This window comes from Falco rusticolus, chromosome 9, assembly GCF_015220075.1.
Source record: "Falco rusticolus isolate bFalRus1 chromosome 9, bFalRus1.pri, whole genome shotgun sequence".
Taxonomy (NCBI): domain Eukaryota; kingdom Metazoa; phylum Chordata; class Aves; order Falconiformes; family Falconidae; genus Falco; species Falco rusticolus.
The window spans coordinates 30,659,884-30,672,049 of NC_051195.1; the positions used below are offsets into that span (position 1 = coordinate 30,659,884).

At 45.7% G+C, this 12,166-nt stretch overlaps 1 protein-coding gene across 2 annotated transcripts in view; it reads left to right on the forward strand.

Annotated features, from left to right (window-relative positions):
* NEURL1 (neuralized E3 ubiquitin protein ligase 1) overlaps positions 1-12,166 on the forward strand; it is a 165,726-nt gene that overhangs the window by 72,813 nt on the left and 80,747 nt on the right. The window contains exon 1 of one of the 2 annotated variants that reach the window (XM_037400919.1): positions 851-997. The exons of the other annotated variant lie outside the window; for it this stretch is intronic. Coding sequence (XP_037256816.1) covers positions 964-997 — 34 coding nt within the window. The 5' untranslated portion in view covers positions 851-963. Of the gene's footprint in view, positions 1-850; positions 998-12,166 lie in introns of those variants that run through there. 2 annotated transcript variants of the gene reach the window in all.

The following is a 12,166-nucleotide window of genomic DNA, read 5'->3' on the forward strand; positions in this document are numbered from 1 at the left end:
ATACCCTTAGAGCAGTGGACAGGAGAGCTATAGGGAGACATGCACGCGGGCAGCGGTGCGTGGTGCTGGCGATGGAGAAGAGGGAATGAGCAAGCTCCTTGCACGAGCTACGGGGTGCAGACAGCAACTGAGGGAGCAGCCCTGGCTGCGGCACCCTGTGCGCCGCTGCGGCACCCTCGACATCCCCCTGCTTTTAATAACGCTGGCCGTTATCCATCAGCAGAGGTAATGAGCTGGAGAGCAGGAAGCATTGTATCTGGGCTGAGCATGCAAGCCTCGCACAAAAGAGTTTACGGGGAGTAATGTTTTTATTATTACAGTCCATGGCGAGCCATTCTGCATTTCAAGCACCACTTCTTTGCTATTAAATAATTAATAATTAACCAGCAGAGGCTGTGTGAAGACTCTGGTGCGGTGATGTCTGGTAATAATTTTTTAACTTTTTTTTTTTCTTTTCCTTCCTCTTCATTCATTTATTTATTTATTTATTTTCCCCGTTCTCATTATCCCAGGGCTTTGCGCTAGGATACCAAACCCCCGGGGAGCGAAAGTTTCAAACGGCCGAAGCCGTTTGATTTTTATAAATGAGTTCTTAATTTGATTTTTTTTCCGGCGGGGGTGCCGGTGCCCCCTGCTGTGTTCTGGGTGCCGCCGGGGCCCGCACCCCCCTCCCGCCGCCCGGGGCGCCTGTGCCCGTTGTGCGGGGGACGGGGACCGCGTGCGTGGGGACCGCGCGCGGGGCGGGGGGCACGCCGCATCCCTGACACGCCGGCAGCTATTTCAGGAAGCCGCGAAGTCTCCTCCTTCTTATGTAAATAAACATGACAGCTCCCAGCGCCGGTGCCGCGGCTGGAGGCGCGGTGGTGGGTGGAGGCTGCCGGCGCGGGGCAGCCGGCTCCCGCCTGGCCCGGGGGCTGCTGCCGTGGGGCGGGAGCCGGCCGGGCCCCCGCGGGCTGCGCCGCCATGGGGGGGCAGGTGACCAGAAGCCTGCTCTACGGTAAGGACCGACCCCCGCCGCCCCTCCGCCGCGGAGTGGGGGGGCGGCTGGGAGAGGCGCGGGGGGTGCCCGGCGTGTGCTGCCGCAGCATCGCGCTGCCGCGGGGCGACCCAGACCGGGGCTGCCGGCCCCGCTGCACCGGGGGCGAGAGACAGCGACCTGCCGGTGCCGGGGAGGGTAACTGTGTCCCTGTGCGCTGTCAGACGGCTCCCACCCGGGGAACAGTGGTAAAGGTCGCTGCAAGGCAGCTGGGCAGGCGCTCGGAACAGCCGCCTCGTTCTTCCCTTCCACCCTCAGTCCTTGACAATAAATTCTGGTTTACCTGGTTGGGGTAAGGTTTGGGATGAAGGGTGTTTGAATTGACGGATGCTAGGCAAAGCCCTGAGGTGCAGCGTGCTCGCTGGGTTTGCTGGGTGATGCTGGGGGAGAGGGGGGAGCTGGAAGGGACCGGGAATATCTTGCACAGGCCAATGTTAAACCAGAATTTGCACCTATAGACAACGTGCGATACTAGCCACGTCCCGGTCTGCACAAATCTCGTACCATAAATACTTTTGTGAGAATGTTGCATTCCTTAATGTTAAATGTGCCTATTACTCTGAAATGTTCTGTTTAACTTTGGCCGTGGTAAATGCACTGCACGCTCAGTACAGTATGAGTGTATTTTCAGAGATGCTTCCTTGTTACAATAGTAAATATTGGGCATGAAAGGCACAGGTGAAGCGTGGCGTGGGCTTAGAGTGTCTCATATCCTTTCTTTGAATAGAGATTCATGGGCTACTTACGCTTAGGCTGTGAATGTTCACATTGCAGTCCTGATTCTTCTCACGTTTTCCACCAAGTCCAAACCCTATAGTTTAAGGAGTAAATGGACATAGTCAGGAAGTAGATGATGTTTCCCCTAAAGGTATTTATGAGGCGTATCTCAGTAGAGATTACTGTTTGTTCATCATTTGTGTTCTGAAGTTTCCATGGCCTGATCTTATTTTTTCCTAATCTCATGATACATGTGCAATATGCAGAATAACAGCGTTGTCGGGTCAACATCAAAAAAAGAGCTCTGGCTGTTGTCTTGTGATTGTAAGTGCCTTTCCACCTTTGAAGCATTATTTGAATGAATTTGGAAAAAAAACCCTGGCCGTGAAAGAATAATAGCTATATATGTTTCTTGCGTGTGCCAGGGACTTGGCATTCCTGCTGGGGCTGTCTCCTGCCTGCAGCTGGCAGCGTGCTGCACAGTAATCCTGCAACTTCTGCCTTTCAGCGATTCTACTCCAGCGAGTGTGCTTCTCTTTAATTTTTATTTTGTTGGGAGAGGGAAACTAATGAGGAGATGTGGGTAATTAACTCAAATTTCCTTCTCCCTACAGAAGGGTTATGGGCTGTCTTATATTCAGAGGTGATGCACTGCTCTGCTTAGCACAGCGATGCTTAAAAAAAAAAAAAAGGACGTGCATTATACTTCAAAAAGAAAAAATAGAAAGTCATGCAACAAAGCACATTTAACTAAAAGAGACTGCATCTGTACTTGTGGTTTGTCTGTGGCTACTATTCCTCCACTTCCATCTTTCTGTTGAATATTTCTGTTTCAGATGTGTCTCAAAATAGCTGGGGAAAGAGAACTGACACCTTGTCCATTTCTCTGAAGGATAATAGAGAATGAATGTAATGATACTGAAAGGAGTTGTGTTGACAGTCTAGGGGGCTGACATCCTTTGTTTTTGGAAAGCACAGGTAAAGCATAAACCCACATCCTCCAGACATTTCTCTGTGTTGCGAGGATGAACTGGGATTTTTCACAAGCACCTAAGTAATTTAACCTCACTGAAAATTAGCTCAGATGGGGAGATACTGCACGGGCTGGCTGCTTGCAGCTCTGCTGAGCCAGTCCTGGGGAAGCAGCTGGTGTCCCCGAGCCACGTGGCCAGAGTGGTGCGCAGGGTCTCTGCCTCCTCCAGGGCACACCCTGACCTTGGTGGGGTCAGGAAATTAGATTGAGATAAAAGCTTCTGAAATAGATTCACGAGGGAGGCACCGTTTCAAAAAAAGCATATAATCAGGGGGGTGATTTTTAAAAGCTATGGGTGCCCTGATGTAAGGACAAATGTTTATAGTACTCAAGTGCAACCATACACAGACTGTCATGACGAGGAGCACCTGGCATCATTTTACTCTCTTTCACCTAGAAATCTGCTTTCAAGCAGTCGAGTAAAGCGACACAACATTCCTGCCAGGCAGAAGAGCCTCAGCACCCTTTTGCATGAGGAGAGCCATGGGTGGGCGATGCATCATGCCCAAGAATGCATGGTTGGTGGTAGTGGTGCTGGATGTCCCTGGACCTGCACTGCTGCTTGGGTCTATTGTGTAAAGCCCTACACGCCAGTGCTGTGCCAATCCTATTTGAGCCATACAGTGAGGTACACGGATGCTTGCATGGGCAGGCATCTCTTAGATTGAAAACGCTGCTTTCCCACTGATATGATGGCAGTGCAGGAAAGCCATGCTAGTCTGTCCTAATGATGGAGCTGGTGGGTGCTGAATGGGCCCTGAGTCACCTGAAGGAAAGTTTCCCACCTGGTGGGACTGGGAGCAAAAATAAGCTTTGAACTAGGGTTGCTGAAGCATCAGTTTTCTGAGCTTCCTGGGAGAGATCCACCTCCAACTTCATTCCTTGCTAGCAAACACCCCAATGGGCTTGTGCCATGAGAGACAGCACTTGTTTTTGAAAGGAGACATATGACAGCTTGACAGTTGGAACACGGGAGCCGGTCAGTCTTCTCTCTGAAATGACGTGCAGTGCTGAAGTGCACTCGTACAGTCTCCATCTATGTCCCTGTGCTGGGCACCATGAGGGTCTCTGCTCCTCTTCCCCATGCCCTTTCCGTTTCCCACTACCATCCACAGCAGTCCTTGGGGTGCTTTCCAGGGCTCTATATGCAAAGAAGAGTTGAAATAGGAAGTTCAAAGGTAACACAACCTTGATGGACAGGATGTTTACTTGCTGTTTCAAAAGTAATATCTATATATGTGGGGTTTAACAATATTTTAAACAGGAAAAGTTAATATGATTTCTTATGGTTTGCTTTAACGATATTTTATACAGGAAATATTAATATGATTGCTTGTGGGTCATCTGGGGCTGGTTTCTTCAACAATGGCTGTGTACTGTGGTATTCCTGTAACATAGGCAGAGTTTACTAAATATATATATATTAAACTACTTGCTAGCTAATCGTGCTTGGAACATATCTCTGACAGATGTGTATGTAATAATATGTATGTTCTTGTTATGTGTTTGATTCAGCTGTCACCTGCTGCAGTAGTTTTTAATTCCTCCTTATTCCTATGAGTGAGGTGATGTTTGCAGAAGATCCTGTTCTTAATTTTAGGAGGCCAAATCCAGGAGTTTCTGTCTGTGAAAAAGACCACCCTGAGTATTTTTTATTTCTCTTTCACTCAGAACCAAGCTAGCACAAAGCGATGGTTTAGCCAAGGAAGCTGCTGCATTGTGCTGGGAGAGGTATTCAGTGTATATAGACGTGCAGAGGTTAGTGATTAACATGGGCACATCTCTTCAGAGGGCTTTTGACTAGCTAGAGTATACACAGTGGATTAATTCACGTGCATGTGAGTGTGTACGTACCTGTACATTTGCTCAATAACCTTTCTTCCTACAAGTCATAATTACTAATAAGTCCCTCATTGCAGGGCCTTGTTTTATTTTTGCTTTAATTACATGACAGGCATTCATCAGTGTTTTGCAGTGGAATTATTTTTACAAGGAGCAGGGAAAAAGGTATCTTGTGCTACATTTTCCAAACTGTAATTGTATGGCATCGATGTAATTGCAAATAAATCCCTAGTGAGAGTGCATGGGCTTTTTAGCCTGGGAAGCTGTACTGATCGACAGATGTGATTTTCAGTTTGAATGGCTGAATTTTTAAGGTGCTTGCAGGTGATGCTCTGTAAGTTGTGGATACAATATAAATAACGGCTCGTGTGTCTTTGTGTGCTGTATGTAGAGGCCCATGTAAGTGTCATGCAAGGCTGGATTTTCCCCTTACCACATGTATGTAAGCCTGGTGAGCAATGCAGGCACCCTTGTATGGTTGTGCCACATAAAGGGAGAAGGGAGCAGGACTCTGTCCATGCTGCGTGGCAATAGGCTTTTCGGTGCCAATCTCCATTCATTTCCCATTTCATCACGTTCTTATTTTCCACAGGCTTTCCTGCACCTGGCTGGTCATTTATTCCCATGCAAAAGAGGTGTGAAGCACTGGCGTTGTCCTCCCTCTGTGTTTTGTTCTCCCGGAGAACAATTTCTGGGTCTTGCTCACACATGTTGGTGGGAGGTACGGGATGTCCGGGTGCTGTGTGGAAGCCCTCAGCCCTGGTGAGAACCGCTGAGCTGCTGCTGTAGCACTTTGGGGAACAGCAGAGGGTGGAGGCCATTTCCCTAGTGTAAGATAGCTACTGTATGCAACTTCATTTACTCTTACTTTGCACAATAGATCTCTATTTTTAGCTTTCTCTTAATTCCTTGTAGTGTAGCGAATGGTATATCTATCTATATGCAAGTGCTGAAATCAGCCCCATGCTTTGTTCTCACTGTCTATTCACTGCCTATACTGCAATAACCGTTCCAAATACCACATTTCACCCTTGCAGTTAATATCACTAAACAGCATTGTATTCCAGTGTACACTGCTGTACACACCTTCGAATTAAAATTTCCCTCTTCTTCTACCTAATTAAAATTGCAAATATTCCAGAAGAAATAAGAAACAACCACAGTGAAAAAATGAAGACCCGACAACAGAAATTGTTAGAAGATTTCTTTGCGAATTAGTATTATTTTGTATTCTTATCATATCTGAGTTATTGCCTAGATTTTGGGGTAACTTCTCATTTGATGAAGTGACTGGTGATGGGATCAGCCTCACTAGGGGGTTAACGTCTCCCATGTTCTGCAGACAGTTGCTTGTTGAGATCTAACGTGGGACTGGGGAGGAAAGGCCCTTTCAAATACTCACTCTGCTTTTAGCACAATTGGTATATAGCCCTGAAAGCAAGTGAGTATGTGTGCATGTGTGTGAGAGAGAAATTAATCCCGCTCAGGGCGGGATTAACTGGTGCAGAAGACCCTGGGCAGGGTGCCAAAACTGTGTTGGCATTTGCTAAAAGTGGGGCTCCCAGAGATTATTTCGGTTAATGCCTGTGACCTGTGGGTCACCTGCCAGTGTCTCAGGGTGGCTGATAGTAAAGCATATTAACTGCTGACAACACTTCTGAAAATGAAGTGTGTGGTACCTCTGTGGATAGAGGTTTTACAGGTAACCACATTTATACTTGAAATGTTATACTGTTCTACTGTTGTGAAAGGCAGATGAGGTTTTCATTAGTTGTGGCGGTATTTGACTGTAAGGGTCTTGCTACAGGCGCTGAGAGCAAAGAGCATCCCCGTTCTTGCTTTGTCCGTTGCTTTCATGGCATTTGCCTGTTAACTTCTGTGTCAACTCGATGCTCGTTTCTGGTGGGACCTAGGGACTGAATGTTTTTTTTCAGGTTTTGTTGTCTTATTTGTCTACTCTTTGCCTGATCATCTCCCTCCTTGATACGGAAGCATTGTTACCTCTGATCTTTCCTCACCTCTTTCTTACTGAACTCCTGTTTTTTTAAGAATTATGGGTGATATGTTTAGCTATCATTCAGTTAATTTAGAGGTAGCAGGTGTCTCTTCAGAAAGCTTTGTAGGATCCCCTGACATGTCCTATGGAATCATCTGCATGCTTATACAAAACAAGGAGTCCCGCAGCCAGAAGATTCATGTTGTTAATAGTATAAAACAAATTTGCTAAACAAATACAATTACCATTGCTGACATTTAGCAGGAATTAAGAAGAGGCAGCCTCTAGACATATGGTCTTAAAATTGATAGGGCTGCTTTCTTTGTATTAAAGAACATAACATTAATGATATCCATACATACATGCAGAGGGTTGCATTGAGATCAATCTAAAACCCGATTAATCCTAAAGGAAAGGGAGTTTCCTGGGAAGCGAAAGCAAAGCAAAGAATCGATCCCAATCGATTGCCCTCAGCAATCGGCAGGGATTACTGATGGCACAGCAGGGTCAGGAGCTGGAGGTCAGGAAAGATCTTGCCTCCCAGAGGCTAAATAAGAGTGTGACTGCCAGCTGCAAGCCTCACCGAGTGCCTCCGGTTGGAGCATATGCTGCAGCCCTGCATGTCACTGTGCTTTGCTCTAGGGTTGATCCCTGTTAGCATTGTTGTCCGTTTATTTTCTCCCTGTCTGTCCCCCCTTAAATCCAAGTTTTACTTTGAAAATGTATTTATCTCAGTGGAGCTGGTCCAAAATGAGTTAGAGCCACCTTCTCTGTAGCTCTTGTCGAGTTAGTCTCACAAGTATTTCAGTTCCTTGACTCTGTCCTTGATTGTCTCTTGAAGGGACACTTTTAATTTGTTGGCGTTAAAAATAGCATTCAAGATGACTGCAGTTGATGGGGCTGGGGAGAGGAGTCCTTGGGTTTATCTGACATTTGCCGTGGGTCCAACAGCACAGCAAAGGGGGTGGGCTCAGGGACAGCTGTGATAATTGATGGGATGCATAAGCATGTTTTTCCTGTTAAGAGTGATAGCGCTTTTATTTTAAAGAAAATGGGAAAACAGTAAAAAGGGGATATAATAAAAGCCATATACGTTAATGAACATGATGCAGAATGTAAAGAGTAGGCTCCTGGTTGCCTCTCCCCCAACAGCCAGTATCAGCAGAAATCTGGATTTCTTGCCCTGTCCATAGACTTAAAATCACTTCTGTGTGGGAAGCCTTTGTGATAAACCAAGGCCCCTTGCTATGAAAATCAACTTCTTTTTGTGGTTCAGTTTATATCCTTTTCTGCCTATATTAGTAAACGTATCCTAGTACAGAGGGGAAGCATGGTGGGGGTCAAGTATCACTAAATACCCCTGGGCTGAATTAGCCCCATCACATTGTACCTAATATGACAGTTCTGCACGGGGGTGCGTGAGCCTGGTCCACGTGAGGCGACCTGGGGCTCCAGAAGTTGCTTACAGCAGGCTTTGTCAATGAAGTCTGGACGGCAGCAGAGGACCCAACACTTGTCCCAAGCAGGATGGCTGTGCAGTGACCTTTCTATAAAATTTGCTTGGGTAGCACAGGCTGTTGGCATCTTTGACTACCTTTGGAGAGAAATCCTTATGGATCGAAGCACACAGAGCCCTAACGAGGAAGTGCCCACAACTGATGTGCGGATGGCTCAGCGTGGCTCTGGAAACGCTGTGTTAGCCTTGCGGCAGGTAAAGGCCTTGGGTTGCTGGTTGCGATTTCACACAACCTTCTCTGGCTGCCACTGCTGTGTTTTCTCTGTGATGGACCTTGCTGTGCAGCCACGTGGCATGGCGTGGATGCAGCACGGGAAGTTTTTGGCAAATACACTTGTCAGCGAAAGCAGGGCCTGCTGAGACACACCAGGGCAGGACTGAAAATGTCTTTTTAAAGGAACTGTGAGGCACGTGGCCTGGCTTAAGCAGAGCTTGGGCATCGAGGCTGCCACCTCAAAAGCAGCGCCTGTTGAACCGGGGAAGCAGTTTGAAGGAAGCACGTGCCTGTGTTTGAGTTGCATCTTGGCAGGTCTGGAGGTTGTTTTGGTTTTGGGGTTTTTTTTTTGACTCGGACACCTGCAAGAGCCTATTCTTCTGTTCCCTGCCGTGCTTCCCAGCAACCCAGTCCTTTGTTTGCTTACGAAGTTCAAGTGATCCTCAGGCTACTTCAAGTCCCAGACCTTTGTTGTCAGCCAGAGGGAAGCTGCGTAGCCTCAAGGAGATAGTGGATGGGTTTGAGCGTGGGAGAGCTCTCCCATCGGTGGAAAGCAGGTTTCCACCTGCAAAGCAAAGATGGGGAAGGTGATGTGCAGAGCCCCGGTGTAATGCTACCCCCTGCTTGCAAGCGTAGAGGGGAAATTGAGCCATAAACCACACCGTGGCATGCAAAGAAGCCATTCTAATTTCAGTCTCTGCTGGAAGCACCACATGGAAAAGAAAATGTGATCAGTATAAAAATAAATGTTTATGTTTCTAGAAGCAGAGACCTCCCAAATAATTAACATTACTCGACAAACTGCTGTTTAAAACGCAAGCGGTTTGAGTGCTGCAGCTCAACAGGCATTCGTCACAGCTCTGGGGTAAATGCAGTATGTGTTGTGGGTTGGTTACTGCTTTAAAGAAGATTACCCATAAACATCTTTTGCTTAAGGAAATTGTCTCCATGATTTCACTTTCTCTTGCTTGGAAAAGCTAAAGGTTAGAAAATGGGCAAATGGCAACTTGGTGGCAAGGGCATTGAGGATAAGGTTTTGGAATGAAGTGCTGGATCTTAGTTTCACTTAGTTGGACAGATCAGGCTTTTGGTCAGAAGACAGAAATGTTTCATTGGCTTTAGCTTTTGGGAGGAGGAGAGAGAAGGGAAAGGGCTTTTTGGGGGAGAGAGTTTTGAAAGCTACAATTTCAGCTCTGATTTATCTTTAATACTCAGTGACTCAACTAAAAGCACTTTAAATAAAACTTTACTTTTCTCTAGGGCTGTTGGAAGACTGACTGGAGACATAAAGATTGTTAAGACAGTATTTTTCAAAGGTTAAAAAAATAGCAGCTTACAAAGAGACTGGGATTAAAAAAAAGTTAAAAGAAGAAAGTCTTTCTGGAAGATAGAAATATATGGGTGCCTATAATATGCTGAAGAATCCCAGGTCAAAATTACTTCTGTCTTTGCACATCAAAGAGAATCAGATTATAAAATATAAAACAGAGCCTTAAGAATCTAATTTCTTTTACAAAGGCATTACTGATGCTGTTGAATTTCCTGCAACTTGGAAAAGGAAAGTTGCTCCATTTATTTTCTGGTTATCCTAAACTAGTTCAGTGCCACCCTCTGATTTTTCATCTCCAAAGGGAAAGAGAGCATCACTAACACTGCCGCCTTATTTTCTGATTCTGAGTGAAGCTATGTATTTAGAAGGAATGCAAAGTCAGAAGTCCTGATGGGTGCTGGTCCATCTCACATGGAGCTGGAGCTGCAGCATGACAGCATGGTAGGAGTTGCTGTCCTACTCTTAATCCCTCTGTCCATCAGTGACTTTGCAAAATTGTCTGAAGAGACCTTGCTGCTTGAAGGCTGTGACAAGGTTCCTTTCTGTCCAGCCCAAGGCTCTATTGCTTGAGCAAGGGTGGGTGATTCAATATCTAGATATTGTATCACTGTATTTCATCGCTTGGATTTTGGATGGTTACTGACTATAAAATGATCTTACTCTCCTTGGCCTGTGCTATTCTGTGCATGGCTTCTAGCAGTCAGGCTTAGGTGGGAAGTGGGCAAGGCTGTCTTTGGGATACAGTAGAAGATCTTGCATCGTGTTAGAAATTAATTCCTGAAATGGAGATGCAGTGATTACAGCTGCCTGTATCCCTCCTAGGCAGATTTGCAATGGTATTTATCAGACAAAGGATGAAACATTCAGGCTGTCTGTTCCCATGGTAGAAAGGATGAAATGCAGGGAAATATCCTCCAAATATTCTACAAATAGATTTGAAAGAGTGCTAAAGTCATTCAACAGGTTTGCAAGAGATGACTGCAGATCTTACAGTGCTCTTCACCAGAGACCCGGTAACCTCAGCCAGCAAATAGTTTCAGCAAAATGCTGGAAGATGTTTCTATTCCGTTATCTGTAAAATGACTGCCTGAGCTCTCTTTACCCACTCGTGATTATCCCACAGAGACCTTTCTGCTCTGAACCCCCCCACAGCAAAGCTGCTCACTGGAGGCTCACTGTGCTTTGGGGAATCTGTGCTTGAACCCTTGTGGACAGACTTTATCCATTTTATCTTCAGTGTGTGGCAGAAGCAGTAGTTTTATGACACATATGTGCCTGGTACTGCTGGCTCAGTTGATGCAGGAGGAGGTGTGTAACGTTGTGTGGGCAGCTGTAATGGAGTGTAAGTATGGGCAAGTTACCTTAAATAACTTCAGTACTCCAGAGAAGTGATTTTGCAGTGCACCCTTTGGAAAATATTAAAGATCAGTAGCAGTTTTGGATTTCTGACACTTCAGTTTGATGACGAGTGTTTTGTGTTTTTCCTGTATGTACTGCATTTACAACGTTAGGTTCAGATTATGCATTGAGATTGGTTTTTAGGGGCAGAAAGCTAATGAGGGAAATGCTTTGTGGCCCAGAGGTCTGGATTTGCAGACCAGTTCAACAGCTGCATCTCTCTGTACTGGCAGGAAGGAGCATCTGTCAGGGATGCAGTGTGGTCCTTATTAAATTATTATTTAGAGCTGTAGCTTTAAAGAAACAGGTGCCATTATATACTAAAAAAAAATTAAATATCCAGCGGTCTTTCCTAGCAGAAGAAATGCCCCTTAGCTGGACAAAGACTAAAGGATTTTCCATGATTTTTCAAGCTACAAAGAAGCAAGGAAAATGGATGAATGAATTGGGCTCCATACTTAATTGCTCCTCCTCTTCTGAAGTAGTGTAGGTGTCTTTCCACCAAGAGAATAAAGTCCCCTGAGCCCTTTAGGCTTGTTTCCTATTTGCACATGACCTTCAAGGCAGTCACACCATGAATGTGGCAACATCAGGAACAATGCTCTGAATGGTGTGACATCAGATTTCTTCCTCTTTTGACTCTTATCAACACCTCAATATGCAAAAATGCCCTTTTGCATGAATTTTAAAACTGTGTTGTTCCCGTTCCAAGCTGGCTTGCTTTTCTAGCACATCTCTCGTCTTTCAGCTATTTAGAAATACAGTCATATTTTATCTTCGTGCTCTTCCTTCCAAGTCACCTGTTCTACATTACCCAAATTCAGTAAATGGTAACTGATCATCTGAGTCAGGAAAGGTGGTGTTATACTGCAGCAGTATAAAATTGCTGAAGACTGAATCATTGGGAAGTTTTCTTCTGCTTAGCTTGCACACATCAGTGTTCACGCAATTTCCAAGCCAGGGGTGGCAAAGCTTCCTTGGCACCCTGTCTTGAGAAGCATTGGGGTAGCATCCTTTACAAAACAACCCGAGGGATTGACTGTGTTACTCAAGTGGTAAGAAAATAATCAAGAAAGTTTATGGA